At 44.9% G+C, this 22,666-nt stretch overlaps 1 protein-coding gene across 1 annotated transcript; it reads right to left on the reverse strand.

Moving 5' to 3' along the window:
• Positions 1–2,737: 2,737 nt before the first annotated feature.
• PWWP4 (PWWP domain containing 4) lies at positions 2,738–4,795 on the reverse strand. Its single transcript, XM_088833550.1, has one exon. It carries the CDS (start codon positions 4,793–4,795, stop codon positions 2,738–2,740), a length of 2,058 nt encoding a protein of 685 aa, XP_088689676.1.
• Positions 4,796–22,666: the final 17,871 nt, after the last annotated feature.

The raw sequence follows: 22,666 nt of genomic DNA on the forward strand, positions 1-22,666 counted from the left end.
TCATTTTGTGAGTGCGGGCGGGGCCAGGAGCTGGGAGGCCTGGGGGCATGATGGGAAGGGCTGTCAGTTACCACTTGGTCAGAAAGGCTAGTCTGGAGGCTCTGAGCAGTGCGACCCTAGAAGTCGGAGGCTCAGTGAGCTTTGTGCACCTTGGAGTCTACACACTCACTGATCCCAGGGATGATCTCAGATGAAACAGGGCAGCTGGCGCCTCCAGCAACTTCATGTGGCATATGAAAATGCAGGTGCCAGTGTTTCAGCCCAGATCCCCAAATCAGACTCGCAAGGGTGGGACCCTGGAAGCTGCATTTGAGTTTCAGTGGCAGAGTGATACTGAGGAATATGTTTGAAACTCTGGCAGGTCAATGATGGCAGCAATCTCCAGCGAACCTGCCATACCAAGGTCATGGAGGAGCATGTGCAAGGTTAAGGTCTTGAAAGATGGCTTTTGAAATCTCTAGGTAGCTTTGGAATTGACAAAGACTCCAAGCTTCCAAATATAATTTTACAGCACATTTTTAGTGTTTCATCATATTCAAAAAGAAATTCCCAGGTGGCTCAGACAGTAAAGAATCCGGTGCAATTTGGGACAGCTGGGTTCCATCCCTGGGTTGGGAAGATCCCCTGGAGGAGGCATGGTAACCCAGTCCAGTATTCTTGCCTGGAGAATCCCCATACACAGAGGAGTCTGGTGGGCTTGAGTCCATGGGATCACAAAGAGTAGGACACAACTGTGTGACTAAGCACACACAAGTGATGTGGTCAGTAGGAGATAACCACAAGCCATTGGTAACCAGGTGTGCAGGACCCCGGCTATGGACTGTGTGTGGTTTAGCACTGAATTGAATAACCTGGGCTGAGAATGAATAAGCAAATGTGTGTTTGTGCTAAGGAGAAACATAGGTGAAAGAGTCATTGGATAATAGACTCATTGCTGCTAATGGATAAGGGCACATGCAAGTGATGTGGGCCAGGAGGAGGCCCAGAAGTATTATTTAGACATTCCAACTATGTACAATCTGAAATGCGATGAAGCAGAAGTTTGAGGTGAAAAAGACACAATGGTTTTATTGTGAATCAAAACAGCTCACCTTTGCAAATTAAAAAAAAAAAAATCACATGGCCATGTAATTTTATCCCCATAACCTGGGGCTAAAATTTTTTCCTGACTCATTGGAAAAGACCCTGATCCTGTGAAAGATTGAAGGCAGGAGGAGAAGGGGACGACAGAGGATGGGATGGTTGGATGGCATCACCGACTTGATGGACATGAGTTTGAGCAAGCTCCGGGAGTTGGTGATGGATAGGGAAGCCTGGTGAACTGCAGTCTATGGGGTTGCAAAGAGTTGGATACGACTGAGCGACTGAACTGAACTGAGTTGAACCTGGGGCAGTGACAGTTGATTCTTTCTAAGAACAAAAACACACTCAGGTTCACGTTAAATCTTTAATGTGTATTTTCCCATTGGGTTTTACAAAATAAACTGACTTTTCTTCCTCTCAGAAAAAAAAACCCAAACAGTCATAATGAAATCTTGTTTCGAGTTAGGATAACAATCCATGAGCTTCAGAATTTACCTGTTAAACTACCTTTCACTGTATTCTGACAGCAGCCATGTTTAGCTGAATGGAGACTTTTCTGTAACCCATTTCCCAGACCCCCCTGGTCCACCTACTGCTCAGGTAGCCTGGAATGACTTACTCGTCTGCACTTACACTGCTGGAACCTGTCGGAGCTAGTTGATGAATAAGTCAAAGGATCAAACTTGCTTGGTTTGGGACAAATGACTGCCATTTTGGGGAGGACATGGGTCGATGAGGGCAAAGTGCCTGCTTTGCTGCAATCTATGCCAACTGGATGGGCTCGGCGCAGTCAGCCTGGACTCCAGGTCTAGACAAGTCGACCTGAGTCTATGATGACTGTAGTCATCTTCCACAAGAGGACAGACGATGGCATGTAGGGGATCCAGTCACTGTCATACAGGAAGACAGCCAGGAGTCTATTTGGGGAAACCATTCAGCCATTGAAGAAGAGCTCTTCCCACAAATGGAATCTCAGGGAAGCCAAGGGTGAACATTCTTGCAGGGGTTGACAAAACATTCACTGCATGCCGAGGTTTCATTCAGCCTCACATGGTCCACATGCAGATCACCCGTTAACTTTGGATTTCAGACTGCTTTTCCAAGAACCTTTGGAAGGTAGTGGTAGTATACAGGAAACATCTCTGTCACTGGCTTCATCTCTCAGGGCTTTTTTTCCAAATGGATAAGCATGGCAGGGAAAAGTCAGGGCTTATCTTGAGGAATCCAATCAATTGTGGATACTGATGTGCCACAGGAGGAATGGCAAACCCATCTGACTTTTCTGTAAGAAACATGCCTTAGATCTTAAACATGACTGCTGCTTTGTATCTGATACAGGGCTTTTTCATGTAATAAAAGAATGTATGTCCACCTTTAAAATATGACGTAGAGTCAAAAGCCACATCATGAAAATATCTGGAAAACTACACATCTGGGCAAGTAGAGGGAAGTACAGCTATTTATAATATTTTAACAAGTTAGTGGTGTGAGGGTATTCGGAAGAAGAAACTGACAATGACCATGCCACTCGCAGGTGCTGGAGATGGATCCAGAGTGAATTCAAGTGTGTTCCTGAGGCCTCGGATTTCCAGAAGGTGTTTACATGCCATGTACAGTGGGAGGCTCATGCAGTTCATACAGACAGGGATTGTTGCTAATGGCATGGCTGAGAAGTCTGCCCGATGCCCTGTTGGGCACAGGGGGAGAGTTTAGCCTTGTACCTCTTGGCTGATTTCTTTCTTGCTTTCTTCAAGATTTTCTTATCAAATAGTTCTTTTTCCCGGTAATGCACAGGTGGCCCTTGCCGGTACTTTGCTTCTGCCTCCTTGTAGTCCAATCCATCCAGTGCAGCAATGGAACAAATGATTGCTTCTGGCAGAAGAACTTCCAGAAGGAAGCTCACTGGGTCATCTCTGGTCAGAGCCAGCGCTTTCTTGTCTATGTGTTTGTAGATTTCTTGTAAATGTCTTACCACTACATCCAGCTGATCGTCATCCTCCAGGTATGTTTCAACGCAGATCACGTACCTCTCTGAATTCAGAAATGATTCCAGCCATCTGGACTCTCTCCTGCCTTTGACGATGTCCAGAAGATGCGGGTCGGCCCCCTTTCTTTTCACGATGAAGTCCACCAGCTTCTGGTTGGCTCGGTCCCGAGCAGCCCTCATCCGGTCAGGGAGGATTCTCTTGCAGTGCATCTTTGCAGCCACAGAGGTCTCCTCCTCAGAATCTTCCAGGTCGGAATAATTCACCTTGGGGAAATCCATCTGCAGATCCCCTTCTTGGATGGCTTTCCTCATGGGGTAACTGATGTCAGCAGCATAATAGTCCAGGAAAGAGCCCACAAAAGACCCGCGAACAAGCCCTTCTCTGTAGTTGGAAATCAGTGAGAAACACCAGTTCACACTTTCCCCGTATACTTTGCTGGCTTTCTTCATTAGCTTTTCTTTGCCATTATAATCCAGATGCTTCAACCTTTGAAGAGGAACTTGAATACCGCTCTTCTCACAGTGCATGTTGGCCTCAATCAAAAGCACCCTTGCAGTCTGCTCAGTTGGGCTGACACTCTTGACCACGGCTGGCCAAAATGGGTGATTCTGAAACTTAAACCAGACCAGCATTCCTCTCGCAATAGGACACAGCTCCTCTGGGAACACCATGCTTGTCGGCTGTCCTGCTTCCTTGCCCCCACCCTTCTTGATGGCACTGGTGGGCTTAATAGCCTTTGAACCAGAGGGTTGAGATTCTTGCTGCTCTTCCTCACGCCCTGGGGCCTGCAGCTTCCTTTTTCTGTTTGCTAGGCAGAGTGAATAACGCAGGCTCAGGTTAGGGGCACTGGAGGATGCCGCTGAGCCTTCTGAGCCTGAGTTGCAGGTGCCCTCTCCAGGGTCAACATTCCCCGAGGAGGTAGCACATTCAGGGGACACAGCCAGGGACTTTGGGCAGGTGTTGTGCACCCCCTCTTCCAGAGCCTTGGGCACAGTGAGGATGAAACCCGGTGTAAGCGATGGAAGCACACATCCACCTCTAATATCTACACCCACCTCCTTCACTGTACAGGGCAAGGACATAACTTTTGAGGTGTCCCCCTTTTCCTTGCCTTCTTTCTCACTGTCATCTTCTGAAAGTGATGGGAAGTTTGGGTGCACCCCGGAGCTCTGATATGACTCTGTTTGCATTTCGCTTGGGATCGTGGCAATGGGTGTGCACACCTGTGGCTTGTCCCCATATGGGCCATCCTCCCTCTCTGAAGGTACCACAGGTGATTTGGAGCTTTTCCTTTTCCTCACGCTCCTCCGTAGGCCCTGATTTGGCTCCTGACGCCTTCTATGATGTTGCTTTTGCGGTCTCCTTGGGGACTGCCTCTTGGACTCTGGATCACCAGTGACTCTTGCTGGAGTGTAATTTCCATTCTGATTCAGAAGACCCCAGGCCATTGTAATAGCGCATATGTAGGCCATTTCCTCTTCTTCTGGGATACTGGGCTCTGGCTGGGCCGCTAGTGAGGCAGCGATGGATTCAATCATGGACTCATTTAGGGTCTTTATCTTTGTTTTTTTCACTCTGATTTTTTCATCTACTGAGAGTATTTGAACTTCCAGAGAAAGGGCCCTTTTTCTCTTCTGTTGTGGTGAGGCGCTGGGTCTGTACAAGACCTTGGCTGGCCAAAAGCGGCCTTTCCAAACACATAGGACATACTTGGTATCCATCATGATTCAACTTGAGCACCAAGGATTAGTTAGCAGAGGCTGAGGGGTCTGGCCATCATACCCACAGCTACAGCAGGTCTCCCTTAAACAGTGTGCTTGCCTAGGACTACAAAGCGTTTACAGCTTGTGCAGTCTGTGCTTTTCTACCCGAATCTTCAAAAGATGCCCGAGGTTATGTTTTCAATGGCCTATAATGGAGAATACTGGAATATGGAAAAGAAGAAAAGAGTCAGGACAGGTTGGGGAGAGGGGGATATGCCTTTTGTGAAAGTGGAAGACTTGGCCGAAGAGCATTAATGAAAGATAAAGCAAGGAAGTATTAAGGCTATTTATCCATGTGCCTAGGGGTTAGAGACATGGCAGATATGTGGGGAGAAAATACCAAAGGTACTGGAGGAGTTTTATAAGCCCTCCAAACCCAACACCTTGCCTTATTTGTTACTGTGTGTTAGTCGCTCAGTCCTGTCCGACTGTTTGCGACCCCAAAGACTTTAGCCCACCAGATTCTTCTGTCCATGGAATTCTCCAGGCAAGAATACTGGAGTGGGTTGTCATTCCCATCTTCAGGGGATCTTCCTGACCCAGGGATAAAATCCTGATCTTCTGCACTGCAGGCAGATTCTTTGCCATCTGAGCTACCAGGAAAGCTCTATTTGTTACCATTGTGCATGAAAGGGAAATCATGTGGGGAGGTGGGGATATCATGACTGGGACCTTGTTTGTGTCACTGGACATCCTGTGCCTGTGTACTTCTTGGGGCCCATCCCAGGAGAATGCTTCACTTTTTCTTTCCTAGGGAGCCAGTGCCCCACTACCTGTGCACCCAGGGGAGCCAGAGGTGATCACCAGCATACAGATATATTGGGTGACAGCACATTGTTATGTTAAATAGCATTAGCTCGGAATCCAGATGAAATGTTTAGGAAAAGGGGAAGGGCTTACCCTGGGCATGTGGATCTTGGCAGGTGTGGTTCTGGAATTGGATCTGTCGATCCCAAACTCGAACTGCACATCTGGCAGACCCTTTGCCCTGCTTGGTGCTTCTGAAGTGCACAGAGTTCTCTCAGGTGTCAAACAGCATCAACTGTACAGACCCAGGTAATAAGCACCTCCAAAGTGGATCTAGAAAATGCAAAAGCAGATAGGAAATTAAGCCACTGAACCAGGGATTGGTTCATCATGCTTCCTTCCCCAAGTCTGGAATGCATGCCACTCTGAAACAGAAATGTTAGTTAAATCTCACTTATAATGTGGGAGTCATGTTTATTTCTCCCTTCTGTTGCATTCTGAAATAATTCCATGGTAAGCTACTGACTTTCTGCCACTCCCTTCTATCTCAGAGTAGTGGGAACGACCAGCTCCATGAGAGCCTTCATCTGCCCTGAATCCGTTCCGTTCCATTGCTCAGTCGTGTCTGACTCTATGTGACCCCGTGGACTGTAGCCTACCAGGCTTCTCCGTCCATGGGATTCTCCAGGCAAGAATACTGGAGTGGGTTACCATTTCCTTCTCCAGGGGATCTTCCCGACCCAGGGATTGAACCCGGGTCTCCCGCATTGGAGGCAGATGCTCTAACCTCTGAGCCAGCAGGGAAGCCCAAATACATAGGTTTAATAGGAGCAGCCAAAAAAGACCCTGAATTGCCAAAGTAACCTTGAGAAAGAAGGGTTGAATAGCCAAAGAAACCTTGAGAAAGGAGCCTAAGGAATCAGGCTCCCTGATTTCAGACGACACTACAAAGCTATGGTCATCCAACAGGTATGGTACTGGCATGAAAACGGAAACACAGACCAGTAGAATAGAAGACAGAGCCCTGAACAGATAGCCTTAGTAGTTCATCTGCCCTGAACACATAGCTTTAGTAGGAGCAGCCACAAAAGACCCTGAATCACCAAAGCAACCTTGAGAAAGAAGGGTTGTATCACTAAAGCACCCTTCAGAAAGGAGCCTCAGGAATCAGGCTCCCTGATTTCAGATGACACTACAAAGCTATGGTATCAAACAGGTATGGTACTGGCATGAAAACAGACACACAGACCAGTGGAACAAAAGATAGAGCCCAGAAATACAGCCTGGTGCATATGGTCAATTTATGTATGACAAAGGAGGCAAGGGTAGACTGTCACTGAACATCACCAAGTCTATCTGCCCAACACACAGCAAGGCCAAGCAATACTCAAGCATTGGAGCTTGGAACAGAGAAAGGTATATTACAAGGCCACGCAAGGAGATGGGTGGCTCATGCCCTATAAACCCCAACTTTACTGAAAGCTTTCATCAAAGCCCTTTTAAAAGCACTAGTTGAGGGAGGGACGTGGTTAGTTGTTACAAACTTCTTGTTGTAAAAGCCTCTGTTCTTGAGGTCAGGTTATGGTCAGACGAAGTATTTCTATAAATCTCTACTAAACAAATGTTATTCTCTGTCCCGATAAGAAAGGGCAATGTCCCAAGGAGCAACTTTCACCTTCCAAGGTCCTGGGCCTGGCTAAGAGGAGGCAGAGCTCAGCTGGTAGCTCCCTCAGGGAGTCCTATCCCCAGACCCTCCTCATCTGTCATCGTTGAAGGAGCCAGGTGCCCAACCCAAGTGGTCCTCAGGGTCCTCAGGACTCCCCAAGGGGGAGAGACCAGGTCCCACAGATAAAAACCCAGGCTGACTGCCACTGCTATGGGAACAAAGAGATAGGGACAGGAGAGAGGTTCACTGCTTGCCTCAAAGGCTAGTGGGGGAACTTGGTGAGGGCTCTGGAGCCGTACAGGACACAGCCCCCAGCCTGTTCTCTGGGGTGCCAGCTAAGGCCAGATGAGCTGGAGGACCTCAGGGAGAAAGCCCAGATCTGCTTCTTACCTCACTCTTTACTTCACTGACCACCACTCCACTGTTGTCTGAATCCTGTCATTAAGTGTCCTTTCTTAACAGTTGGTGGCTTGTGGGCGGGGCCCACTGCTGCATTGTCCAGTGGCTGAGCAGGACCACTAACCGTCGCTCATAGACAGTTGGTGGCCAGTGGGCTCTGCCCACTGCTGCACCGACCAATGGCTGAGCAGGACCACTAAGTGTCGCTCATTGACAGTTGGTTGCCAGTGGGCTCCGCCCACTGTGACACCAACCAATGGCTGAGCAGGACCACTAAGTGTCACTCATTGACAGTTGGTTGACAGTGGGCGGGGCCCACTGTGGTGCCGACCAATGGCTGAGCAGGACCCATTGCCTAGTAACAGGGTGCAGAGTAATAATGCAGAGCAACCGCTGCTGTGCTAGGGGCTGAGTTCACTGTGTTCTGTTACAATTCTCCCCTTTTCTTTGATACTCCTCAATCTTGAGGGTAACACATGAGTATGTTTAAACTTGGCAGAGAAACTTGTATTTAGGGTCTCTGGGTTTCAACCTCCTATTCCATTTCATCCTTCCCCAAGTCTTTCAGGAAATATGGCGACAACCTGTCTAGCTGTTTCCTGTTGAAGTGGGGCATAGTCCTACCTTGATTGGGGACTTAAGTTATAAATACTCTCAAGTTCCAAGTCCTCAATTCGAGTTATATATAAGAAAGATTTTGTATAAAGGATTCAGGAGAATGAGCCTGAAAACCAGCCTGGACCTGAATTCAGGAGAATAAGCCTAAAAACCCGTCTGGGGAGCTGTGTTGTTTGGTAGCCAGACTTGCAGAAGTATAATATACCAAATTATTTTAGATCATGACTAACTTGAGGGGCATGGCTTCTGAATATCTGGAGAACACAGATCAACATCAGTAATATTCCAGACAGAGTCCTTAACCATTATAATCATATATACTAGTTGACTCAGTAACCAATCCTTTTGTTATTCTCATCAAAGTGATAAGGTGCCAGAACTGGGGTAAGAACAACACATGTCACAAGGAAAACCTGGCAAAATGGTATTTGGTAATGGAGTGCCATCCTCTTTTTGCTCTAAAGGAGTTACCGCTTGCCCTGAGTTGCTTACTTTTTCTCATTTTACCTTCATGCCACCAAGGTATTGTTCTCAATAGAGCTGTGTTATTTCAGGGTGCAAAGTAAGCAATCCTTGGTTTTAGGCTTTCATTGTATTTTATGAAAACCAGGTTTTTCCAAAGCCAGTACTTCATAACTCACTTAATTAAGCAGCTAACAGTTCCTCTTTCACTGTTCATTCCTAAGTACTAGCATATAGCACAGTCAAAATCCCCTCTCCCTTCAAGGGTGAGTGTCACTGTAAGATTGTCTTGTCACTCTGCTGATTTTGCTGCAGACAGCCTTAGGGTCCATTGTGGCTGCCAGCAAGAGGGAAGATTTGCTTCTCCTATCAGTTTTATAAAAATTTCTTAACCAAATTCAGCGATATATGTGACCTATGTTTGTTTAAAAGGCCTTCCTATGAATTTGCTTGAAGATTAAGCAATTTTGCAAAGCACAGCTTAACTGTCTATTAAAGACTTAAAAGGCAAGGTTGAAGATCTGATCACAATGTGTTGACCAAGAAGCCGAATCAAGTTGCTGTGGTAGAACCAGAATTATGGTGGATAGATTATACCAGGACATATAGTAAACTGTACCCATACAGTATAATCTTGGAAGCTTGTCACCCTTTGAAAATACTTCCCATGTAATTCAACATATCAAATGAAACTCATTCAATATTCCCCCTTCAGATGCCTTAAGGGCTCCCTAAAGAACCTTAAAGTCAGCTGGAAGTCAAAAGAAATTTAATTAAAATTTGACATTTGGGAAGTTTGTCAAAAAGTCTCAAAACACTTGGTCAAATAAGATCATTGGTCACTGTTCAGTTCAGTTCAGTTCAGTCGCTCAGTCGTGTCCGACTCTCCGCGACCCCATGAATCACAGCACGCCAGGCCTCCCTGTCCATCACCAACTCCCGGAGTTCACTCAAACTCACATCCACAGAGTCGGTGATGCCATCCAGCCATCTCATTCTTGGTCAGCCCCTTCTCCTCCCGCCCCCAACCTTTCCCAGTCTTTTCCAGTGAGTCAACTGTAACACAATGCAAATATAATCTAAATGTTACATAAATTATGGCACAAGATCTGGCACTCAATAAATACTTAATAAATGGATGATTGAAGGATAAATGCAGTGAGATTAGTTAATACTGCAATCACCTACGTCTTCACTAGCAATCTTGTAAAGTATTTGAGCCCAGATTCCTCCAAGTTGCTCCTCCCGAGTGAATCTTTGCTTAGTGGTTGAAAGTTTTGGAGGAAACCTGAAATGCTCATGACTATAGGTTCAAAGGAACCTCCTCTGAAAATACATGTTGGTATTATCTCATCTTGGGAGATTAAATCTCCTTTAAGCAACAGCATTTTTCTCTAGTGCTGGCTGCACGGAAACTTTCCAGCAGTATAAGTTTCTGAAACAGTGCTTATTCTGGCAACAAAGGAGAACTCCTTAATTGGCAGATCATAGGCAACTATTTTCTGACAAGGAGGCACATGTCAAAACTGTATGTCAGGAGGATACTACTGAGCTATAATGCCGAAGCTGATCTCTTTGGGAAATTTGTTTCAGCCATAGGAAACAAAGCAAAACAAAACAGAAACAAACAAACAAAAAAAACCCAGCACTGGCATCAAGTCTGCAATTCAAAACATCCCATGCTATTAGTCACTGCAAGATTAATTCCCGGCCCAATGCTTGCTTTTTTTCTATTATAAATTTTATACATGCAGAAAATTTGAAAGAAGAAAGCAAAATCATTCACCATTCAAAGAGAGTGAGCATTAAAATCTGAAGAATTTCCCTCTTGTCATTTTTCTATGAATAGTTTAGAAAAATTATGTTTGTGTATTATATGTAAAGAGTTTACATTCTGAGTCTTTCCAATTTAATGTGATAACATAGCAGTTCTCCATGTGTTTTTGCAAATTATCCACAGACATTAGTGAGATTCATTTACCAAAGTTTAATCTCAGCCTGACCATGCATAAACTCTTTTTTTTACTCAAAACATATATCCTACTTCCCTACTATAAACTGATAATTTTTTCCTTTATTCTTAGTAGCTTTAATTACATATTTAGATTCGAATCCTCAACTCTTAAACACTGGAATTTTTAGTGAAAACTAAGAGGCAAGTAATTATGAACTGTTTGTCATACCAGTATTTTCTGATTGGAAACTCATGCTTTAGTTTTCCTCTCCTAAGAAGGCTGCTGCTGCTGCTGCTAAGTCACTTCAGTCGTGTCCGACTCTGTGTGACCCCATAAACGGAAGCCCACCAGGCTCCCCTGTCCCTGGGATTCTCCAGGCAAGAACACTGGAGTGGGTTGTCATTTCCTTCTCCAATGTGTGAAAGTGAAAAGTGAAAGTGAAGTCGCTCAGTCGTGTCCGACCCTTAGCGACCCCACGGACTGCAGCCTACCAGGCTCCTCCATCCATGGGATTTTCTAGGCAATAGTACTGGAGTGGCTTGCCATTGCCTTCTCCGCCTAAGAAGGCAGAGGTTGGTAAACTTAGATTTGCCCAGCAACCAATGTTCCAATATTTTATCCTATTTGAAGTGTGACCCAGATAGGCAATGAATTCTTGCCATTTAACTTGGATCACTTTCAAGTTACCAAAATCTGGAGAAAGCTATTTTAGGTAGACTTAATATTTCATCATATCAAGTTATTGATATTTTCTTGCTGACACATTTGCAACAGATATAAGGTCTTATTTGATCTCTAACAAACCGAGGTACAACAGTTGTGTTACATTTAGAAAACCAACAAACTTAAGCTAGCTTCAATACCAGATATCAATTTAGTACTGAATATTTCCCAGATCAAGAGGTTTGACATTCGTTTTGGTCAATTTTCTAAATATTAGGAAGTATTTAATTTGTAAGCGCTGTTAGTTTTGAGTCAGATAAGGGGCTCATTTACAAGTTAACTTAGAAGGATTATTAGCCAGAATGGTCCCATTCTGGAGAATGCACCTCAAGGGGCTGCATTTAGGAAACAAATTTGAGTTTCCCATAGCCAGCACACTTACACACAAGACAAATACAAACACACACAAAGAACAAAACCTAATTCCTGCAGGGCAAAAACAAAAGGGTGAAGTTCAACAATCTCCTCTAATTTTTCAAACAAAGATTCCTGTTATTAAAAGCAAACAACATGAAAATGGAAAGGCAGGGACTCATGACCACACATGTCATGGCAATTCACCTGACAAACACAAAGCCAAAAATAACAGTGGAGGAAAGTTAATTTTACTTAGTTAACTTCATGCTTTTTCCTGGAAATATTTTTATTTTCTCAGTGTCAGAATTCTGAAAAAAAAAATTCATCAAGCCAACTTTTTTCCAACTGCATATGCAGAAAGAACAAGTTTTGAATTTCAGACGTTTCATCTTAACCAATTTTTTTCCCTCACCATAGTCTAAAAAAGATAAGGCCATGCAGTGTTAAAAGAAAAATCATCTTTCTCATACCCTAGGGTGACTATAGGATGGAACAGAGCTCTTATTATCACAGCAAGTATTATCAAATACAGAACAAACAAATGTAATGCAAAACAAGCTTGAGTGACTTACCCTAAGTAACACCAAATCTGGACTGTAGTTCTGCTCCAAACAGCCTCTTGCGTTCGGGGGTGGGGAGCAGCTGGCTCCTGTCAGGGAGAGTCCCTCCTAGTTACATAGAGCAAAATAAACTTAGGTAGGTCTGCTAGAAACTTGGGAAGTGGCTGCCTCTGGTCAAAGTCAGTTTGCCAGGGGCACAGATTTACTGCTGAGCTTTCCCTGAATTGAGAAAGAAGGGGAGAGCCTCAGGAATCAGACTCCATGATTTCATATGACACTACAAAGCTACGGTTGTCAAACAGGTGTGGTATTGGCACGAAAATAGACACACAGACAAGTGGAACAGAACAGGGAGCCTAGAAACAGAGCCTGATGCATATGGTCAATTGATCTATGTCATAGGAGGCAAGGGTACACGACAGGGAAAAGACGGCCTGCTCAACAGGTGCTGTTGGAGAAACTGGACAGCTACATGCAAAAGGATCAAACTGGACCATTTTTTTTACACAAAAATGGATTAAATGTATGGCCTGAAACCATAAAATTCCTACAAGGGAACACAAGCCATAAGCTCTTTGACATTGGGAATAACAGTGATGTTTCTGGATAGAGGCCAGAAGCAAAAGCAATGAATCAGAAGTCCCAAGGATGTAATGTACAGGATAGGAAATACAGTCAATCACATTGTAATAACTCTGTATGGTGGCAGGAGGTAACTAGATTTGTTATGGCGATCATGGAGTAATGTATAAAACACAGAATTACTAAGTCCTGCACCTGAAATGAATATAATACTGTGTGTCACATATAATTCAATAAAGGATATTTAATAGCAGCAGTGTGCATGTGCTTATGTGTGTGTGTGCGTGTGTGTATGTGTACTAAACATGGGAACCATAGTGTTTGCTTGTGTGCTTTCTTGGGCTTCTAAACTAATACCGAGGGGGCTTTCACAGACTCTGAAACATGCAGAGACCAGACACTGTATGCAGAGTACATCTGGCAAAATGTTGGACTGGATGAAGCACAAGTTAGAATCAAAATCACTGGGAGAAATATCAGTCACCTCAGATATGCAGATGACACCACCCTTATGGCAGAAAACGAAGAGGAACTGAGGAGCCTCTTGATGAAAGTGAAAGAGGAGAGTGAAAAAGCTGGCTTAAAACTCAACATTCAAAAAACAAAGATCATGGCTTCTGGCCCCATCACATCATGGCAAATAGATGAAGAAACAATGGAAACAGTGACAGACTTTATTTTCTTGGGCACCAAAGTCACTGCAGATAGTGACTGCAGCCATGAAATTAAAGACACTTCCTCCTTGGAAGAATAGCTATGACCAAACTAGACAGCATATTAGAAAGCAGAGGCACTACTTTGCCAGCAACAGTCCATCTAGTCAAAGCTATGGTTTTTCCTGTAGTCATATATGGATGTGAGAGTTGGACCATGAAGAAGGCTGAATGCTAATGAACTGATTTTGAACTGTGCCAATGGATGCCAAAGAACTATGGTGTTGGAGAAGACTCCTGAGAGTCCCTTGGACTGCCAGGAGACCAAACTAGTCAGTCCTAAAGGAAATCAATCCTGAATAGTCATTGGAAGGACTGATGCTGAAGCTGAGGCTCCAATAGTTTAGCCACCTGATGCGAAGAGTCAACTCTTTAGAGAAGACCCTGATTCTGGGAAAGATTGAAGGCAGGAGAAGGGGACAACAGAGAATGAGATGGTTGGATGGCATCACTGACTCAAGGGACATGAGTTTGAGCAAACTCCAGGAGATGGTGAAGGACAGGGAAACCTGGCATGCTGCAGTCCATGGGGTGGCAAAGAGTCCGACACAACTGAGTGACTGAACAACAGCAACAACAGACAGTGTAGATACTCACTCTCAGAAGGGTGGTTGCATCCATATACACACACCTGCACGTGTTAACTGGGGCCACCTTTCTTCCCTCAAAGGCACACTTGATCACCGTTTCCTGTGAATGTCTACTTTTCATGCCATTTCCCCAGCTTTCTTTATAGCAATGTATGCTCTGATGTTCAAAATATTTGCTTTCATAAATTTCAACCATTTAGATGCATGCAATACAGAAAATGCAGTTGTTGTCTCAGTCCCTCACTTCACATGCAGAAATACACTGTTAGTAGGTCCTCCTTCTCTGTGCACATTGTACAAACATGTATGAATGTTCACCTACAGATTTTAGCTCCTCCATTATCAGTAGCAAATGCTGTGTTAATGACAGGAGCTATCATTTCCCTAATAGAGCCACATGTGTACGACTTTGTTCACACATACTACTCATAGATCTAACATGAAGTAGATCACACAGACATACTTTGGGCATCACCAGCACAAACTTATTCCTGGTTGAGGTTTCGAGTCTTGTGCTCCAGAGGACTCCATATTCTGGCTCTTAGAGCACAGGTGTCGTGTGATGACACAGCAAAAGGGAGAAGGAGAAACAGGTGACTAACCTGCTGCAGTCTCCCTGCATCAGGACCTCCCAGCCCATCACACAAACTCAGGGATGGCTGAGTCACCTCAGCCCCAACCAGTGAGCTCCCCATGCCACAAGACACACATACATGCACTTACAAACACTTTCTCTCTCTCAGCATGACATTAGAGACCTAAGATACCCGATATGGTTGCATATCATCCATGCTCTCTGCTTTGCCACATGCATGCACATGATTCTGCTTCCAGGATAGATGCTATTCTCAGCTCCTTCTAGTTTGTGATTTTAAAAGGACACTTGGCAAAATCTAAAATGATGCTCACCGTCCTAAAATAGCAAAATTATTCACCACCATTAAACTAATCACCTAGGAATACTTATTGTAGGCACATCAGTCCAAGGACTCTAGAATTTTTATTCTAGCTATACCTGTGCTATATACTAAAAAGTTTCTAAAAATTGTATGACCTACTTCAGTATTCTCTCGTATTTATTTTTGTGTGCATTCTTTCAAGAATGAAACACTTTCTTTGAGTGCTTTCAGTGGACAAACAAGATGCCAACTGTAGTTCTTTTTTTCTGATTACTACAGCAATGCTCCTTAAGAGGGACCATCAGAAGGGAAGGGCGTTAGGTGAAAATATTATGCATTAAATGTCCCTCTCAGCATATGCTTTGTCACATTGCCCAAATACCTTCCATTCAAGTTTGGTTCACAGACATGCAGAAGATTTTCTTTTCATATTTTGCAGTAACTGGAGTGTAATACTCTTACAGGTAAGATGGATGATAAATGGCAACTAGATAGATAGATCGGAGAAGGCAATGGCAAGCCACTCCAGTACTATTGCCTAGAAAATCCCATGGATGGAGGAGCCTGGTAGGCTGCGGTCCGTGGGGTTGCTGGGGGTCGGACACAGCTGAGCGACTTCACTTTCCCTTTTCACTTTCACACATTGGAGAAGGAAATGGCAACCCACTCCAGTGTTCTTGCCTGGAGAATCCCAGGGACGGGGGAGCCTGGTGGGCTGCCGTCTATGGGGTCACACAGAGTCGGACACGACTGAAGTGACTTAGCAGCAGCAGCAGCAGCAGATAGATAGATAATGACTTGTGAATATGGATCACCTTATGCACGGGAGGAACTATGTGTTAACAATAGAACTTTGAATTAACCTTTAAAGTAGCCTTTTAGAATTTAGTAGTAGAATTTTCAGAGGGCTTGGAAAAATGAACATGCATCCAATGTTTCAGTTCACAATCAAATCAAACGTGCCAGCCAACACAGAATGCACAGAGGACAACAGACCAGAGACTGTATTAACAGTCACCCTGCTGCCAGAACTTCATTGTCAATTTCAAACCATGGAGAAGTAAAGCTGTCAAATGCACAAGCTTCAACTTCCTAGGTCCTGGTGCACCTCTTGTTCTATTCCAGTTGTGCCTTAGGTGAGGGACCCAAGAACATGATGGCACAGTTTTTATTTCTCCAATCAACAAGCCTGATGCTATACAACTGACCAGAGAACATTAAAGATGTGTAAATGCAGTGGAAAGGTCTAGAAAGGCAAACAGATGTGTTAGGACATGGTTCCATCAGAAAGAGAAGAGGAACACGGACAGAAATGTGTGGTGAGGGCAGACGTTATTTTTCAAATCACTTTGTAAGTCAGTACGGGGATCACACATTTACATGTCCACAGGCACCAAAATCTTAATTTTATAAAGATGCTGAGGGGATAGGAAAGGAATAGGAAACACTAGACAACGTGAGCAAACAGAAAGCAAGTGTAGAAAACGGTTCCATACCATTGCATAGAATGCAGCGAGGATATACATTTGAAATGTTTGGCATGTCTTCTGAGGTGCATTTTTATTCAGAAAAGGAAATATTCACTTTTAAAATGTGTGTACACCTAGCCACATAAAAGATGTTCAATTGGAGAGAGAGATGGGGTACAGAACATGCATACAGAGGGACCAAAGAGCAGACAATTTCATAAATAGAAAATTTCCAACGTGGGGGAAAATGTCACCTCAATGTGCCAAACTCCCAGCATAATATGTTCAAACACACACACACACACTCATACACACATGCATGTGCACACACACATGAGACATGCAAATACACACACAAGCACTAACAGTAAAGCCTATGAAACCGAAGCAAAAGGAAAGACCTTAAAAAACAAGGACAGCACAACTCACCTGATTATTAGGCAGGGTCCACTTATTATTTTCATTAGAGGGAGCTTGATGGAATTATCTGGAGTCCAAAAAAGACAAAAAGGGAGCAATGGGACCAGAAGGAGGGCACCCTGGATGGAAGATTGGGGCACTGGTCTTTCTGGAGAAGACTCTGGAAGATACGTCAGCTCCTAGAACCCATGACCTTGGAAGAGGAGGCCTCAGAGCTTGGGTTCAGACTTCTGAGGAAAGGGGCTGTCCAGCTCTGTGAGGTTCCTAAGGAGGTCAGGGGAAGGGTGCATGAAACTAAGATCCCTCCTAGTGATGATGGGAAAAACCAATGAGCCTGCACCACAGGGTCAGGATCTGAAGGGAGGCCTTCCTACCCTGTCCTCCCCACCAACTCCCGCTTGGGGCCCAGATCCCTTAGAAGAGAGTTCCCAAGTTTACTGATGTTGGTCTTTCTGTGGGCAGCCATGGAGACAGCCCTTGAAGTTTGGAGGTGAGCCAAATTATGGACCAGTTGCTCTCACTGAAGTCACACATCCTTGTCTCTGTTGTGCGAAAGGGCAGTCATGGGGGTGACCTTGAGAGGAGCAGGAACAGACAGAAGGTACAGCCAGTTGTCTTCCTTCCAGAACACCTGTCGCCCTCCACCGACCCTTCTGGCCAACTCTTCTGGGGAACCAGATGGCAGAGTGAAAATGGGGTTGGCAGAACCCTCTCTCAGCACCACTCAGCAGCACACAGGGCTACAGTTGAGAAGCTTGGACATCCTTTACCTGGAGCCTGCTCCTCCTGAAAGCACTTCCCTGCCTTGATGAAAACTGCAACTGACTCACTGGAAAAGACCCTGATGCTGGGAAATATTGAAGGCAGGAGAAGGGGATGACAGAGGGTGAGATGGTTGGATGGCATCACCGACTCGATGGACATGAGTTTGAACAAGCACCGGGAGTTGGTGATGGACAAGGAAGCCTGGCATGCTGCAGTCCATGGGGTCGCAAAGAGTCAGACATGACTGAGTGACTGAACTGAATTGACATCCTATAAATGTTCCGTTTTCTCTAGGAACAAAGAAGACACCCCCAAACCATAACATCAGCATCACGCATTTCCAAACATAACCACGACCAAAAACAAACAAAAAAAAGCCTACCCCACAGTCTTTTAAGAAGGAGCTTGTGTTCATGCTTCCATAATAAAGGAGCCACTTCACTGCTTTTAATCCAATTTACCTAACCATAATTAGTGGTGTGCTATAAGGAAATTTGACTTTTAGAGAACATGTTTCTTGGTTTGCCTGTGTCAGCTACTCAGGGTAGGTAGCTGATGATGTCCTCCCCTGGGTTATGCAAAGTTACCTTATATCTTTCAATCCTGCTCTTCTGTTCCATTTGCTGACGTCGAATTTTCTCCCACATATCATACACATCAGAACACTTCACTCTCAGTAGGTGTAAATGATGAGCAAACTGAAGATCTTTAAGAGCTCACACAACAGACACCCATTGTGAAGCAAAGGTGTAGGGTGAGAAGTGTTTGGGGATGCCTGCTTTCAGGGACTCGGGTGACAATGTCCTCAAACAACAAGTGTGACATGACATGGGGAGGGGTATGACAGGTTACTTGGGCACCTTAGCCCCCCACAAAAGGAGGAGCTGCCATGCTCTCTTATACATCAGGACGGATCAGGCTCTTAATATCCAAGTAAAGACCACACCACCAGCACCACGCACCACACACTGCACGTGCGCGCGTGCACACACACACACACACACACACACACACAAACTCACATTGAGAGCAGACACCGACGAGTGTCCATGTCTCTACACTTAATCCAACTCTCCAGTCAATTTTCTTGTGAAATGTTTCTGCCTCCAGGAAAGAGTGGCTTATCCTGGTTGTCATGGAAACAAGAATGTCATCACAATGTTCTCTGTGCTGTTAGCTATCTATGGAAACCAGGAAGGATTAATACATCAGATGCAGACTGTTGGTCTCCTTTTTAGACAGTGACCCCGCAGATAATCCAACGAATGAATGAATGAACGAATGAACAACCAGATTATTGGACTATTAGATACAGCATCTTCATGAAATAGACAGTGGGGGACAGGAATTGTCACAAATGGGTTATAGAGGGAGTAAAGTGAAAGCACAAGAGCTTCTGTTTTCCTTGAGACACATACTCTTAGGATGCAGGTCCCATTAAGGACCACCTTTCAACCTGCCATGACACACGAGGCCAGGAATGTTTGTGCAGGTGGGATCCAAGGACTCAGGGTCAACTAGAAAAGACCTGCAGAGGGGAAAACGTGTGAGGATGACACACCTGGATGTCAGGGGGAGGTGAATGAGAAACAGGGATGCCCCAAGTCAGCTCTCCTGAGGTGAACCCTAGTTAGAGACAGACCCAGGACCACCCTGGATCTGGGACCCCAGAGTAAGACAAAACCATGCTGCTCCACATGCAACTCACAGGAAGAGAGCCAGCCGGACTTTCATATCACTGTGTACCAACCAGATGAAGGCTTTCAACAGCTTCTTAGCATGGAGGAAAGGGAGGGACCTACCAGGAACTGACATCGAGCCTGTCTATTTTTGTTGCTGTTCTTCAGTTGCTAAGTCGTGTTTGACTCTTTCTGACCCTGCAGCCTGAAAGACTTCTCTATGCTTTGCAATGTCCTGGAGGCTGCTCAAATTCATGCCCCTTGAGTCAGTGGTGCTATCTAACCATCTCACCCTCTTCTGCCCTCTTCTCCTTTTGTCTTCATTCTTTGGCAGCATCAGGTGCATGTACATGTGCCTTGTGGTATGGGAGACTCACTGATTGGAGCTGAGGTGACTCAGCCATCCCTGAGTTTGTGTGATGGGCTGGGAGGTCCTGATGCAGGGAGACTGCAGCGGGTTAGTCACCTGTTTCTCCTTCTCCTTTTTGCTGTGTCATCACACGACACCTGTGCTCTAAGAGCCAGAATATGGAGTCCTCTGGAGCACAAGACTTGAAACCTCGACCAGGAGTAAGTTTGTGCTGGTGATGCCCAAAGTATGTCTGTGTGATCTACTTCATGTTAGATCTATGAGTAGTATGTGTGAACAAAGTCGTACACATGTGGCTCTATTAGGGAAATGATAGCTCCTATCATGAACACAACATTTGCTACTGATGAACGCTAATACATGTTTGTACAACGTGCACAGAGAAAGAGGACCTACTAACTGTATTTCTGCGTGTGAAGAGAGGGACTGAGACAACAACTGCATCTTCTGCATTGCACACAGCTAAATGGTTGAAATTTGTGTAAGCAAAAATTTTGAACATCAGAGCATCCATGCTGTAAAGAGAGTCAGCAAAATGGCATGAAAAGTAGGCATTCACAGGAAACAGTGATCAAGTGTGCTCTTGAGGGAAGAAAGGTAGCCCCAGCTAACACGTGCAGGTGTGTGGATATGAATGCATGGGAACTGTGTGGGAATCCCACATACCACCATATTGAGAGGGAGCATCTACAGTGTCTGGTCTCCTGTATATATCTCTCTGCAAGTTTCAGATTCTCTGAAATCCCACTTCGTTAGTTCAGAAGCACAAGGAAACATACAAACACTATGGGTCCTGTGTTTGGTACACACACACACACACTGCTGCTGCTGCTATTAAATCTCTTATTGAATTATAACTGATACACAATATTATTTTTTTCAGGTACACTACTTAGTGATTCTGTGTTTTTATACATTACTCCATGATTCCCATGACAAGTCTAGTTACCTCCTGCCACCATACAGAATTATTACAATATCATTGACTGTATTCCCTATCCTAACATTACATCCTTGGGACTTCTGATTCATTGCTTGTTCTTTTGGCCTCAATCCAGAGACATCACTTCCAATCCCAGTGTCAAAGAGCTTATGGCCTATGTTTCATTCTAGGAGTTTAATGGTTTCAAGCCTTATCCATTTTGGTGTGATAAAGGGGTCTAGTTTGATCCCTTTGCATGTAGCTCTCCAGTTTCTCCAATAGCACCTGTTGAAAAGGCTGTCTTTTCCCTGTCATATATCCTTGCCTCCTATGGCATAGATGAATTGACCACGTGCCCGAGGCTGTATTTTGGACTCCCTCTTCTTTTCTACTAGTGTGTGTCTCTGTTTTCATGCCAGTACCATACCTGTTTCATGACCATAGCTTTCTAGTGTCATCTGAAATCAGGGAGCCTGATTCCTGAGGCTATATCCTTCTTTCTCAAGGTTGCTTTGGCGATTTGGGGTCTTTTGTGGCTGTTCCTACTAAACATATGTGTGCAGGGCAGATGACGGCTTTCATGGAGCTGGTCATCCCTACTCCTCTGAGATAGGAGGGAGTAGCAGAAATTCAGTAGCTTACCGTGGAAGTATTTCAAAATGCAACAGAAGGGAGAAATAAACATGACTCCCGCATTATAAGTGAGATTTAACTAACATTTCTGTTTTAGAGTGGCATGCATTCCAGACTTGGGGAAGGGAGTATGACAAACTAATCCCTGATTCAGTGGCTTAATTTCCTAACTTGTTTTGGATTTTCTAGGTCCACTTTGGAGGTGCTCATGTCCTGAGTCTGTACAGTTGATGCTGTTTGACCCCTGAGAGAACTCTGTGCACTTCAGAAGCACCGAGCAGGGTGAAGGGTCTGCCAGACATGCAGTTCGAGTCTGGGAATCGACAGATCCAGTTCCAGAAACACACCTGCCAAGATCTGCACTCCGAAGGTAAGCCTTTTCCCTTCTCCTAAACATTTCACCTGGAATCAGTTCTCTATGCACCTCTGGATTCCAAGCTCATGCTCTTCAACATAGCAATGCGCTGACACTCAGTATATCTGTACGCTGGTGATCACCTCTGGCTCCCCTGGGTGCCCAGGCAGTGGGGGCACTGGCTCCTTAGCAAAGAAAAAGTGAAGTGTTACCCTGGGATACAAGGCACAGGACATCCAGTGACACAAATGCGATCCTGGTCATGAGACTCCCTCCCCACATGGTTGCCCTTTCATGCACAGTAGTAACAAATAAGGCAAGGCGTTGGGTTTGGAGGGCTTATAAAATGCCTCCGGAATCTTTGGAAGTTTCTCCCTATGTATCTGCCATGCACCTACCCCAATAGGCACGTGGATGCATGGCCTTTATACTTCTTTGCTTTATTGCTCATCAATTCTCTTTGGCCAAGTCTTCTGCTTTCACATCCCTTGTGGCTCAGCTGGTAAGGAATCTGCCTGCAATGCGGGAGACCTGGGTTTGATCCTTGGGGTGGGAAGATCCCCTCAACAAGGGAAAGGCTACCCACTTCAGTATTCTGGCGTGAATTCCATGGACTGTATCTAATCCACAAAGAGTCAGACACGACTGAGTGACTTTCACTTTCTGTTTTCACAAAAGGCGTATCTACTGCCAACCCCTGCCCCATTCTTAGACATTTCCTCTTTTTGACTTAAACATTTGGTGTGTAGAACTGGATTTGTAGCTGGTTGGGTATACTCAGCCTTTCCAACCTAAACCTTTGCTAAGGCAGCTCTAAGTCTGCCCTAAGCTGGTTCTCCATCAGGGATGTGTGTACCTGATGGGAAAGCCCGACCTTTCACCCACCCTAACCTAGTGGATTAAGGAGGTCTCCTCTCCTCTGGTCACAAGTCAGATGACTGAACATCA

This window comes from Moschus berezovskii, chromosome X (assembly GCF_049115385.1).
Source record: "Moschus berezovskii isolate FMDL1 chromosome X, NW_MosBer_1.0, whole genome shotgun sequence".
Taxonomy (NCBI): Eukaryota; Metazoa; Chordata; class Mammalia; order Artiodactyla; family Moschidae; genus Moschus; species Moschus berezovskii.

What these genes read in the sequence shown, in the direction of transcription:
- PWWP4 (XM_088833550.1), bottom strand. Translation starts at nt 4,795, where the DNA reads ATGATGGATACCAAGTATGTCCTATGTGTTTGGAAAGGCCGCTTTTGG.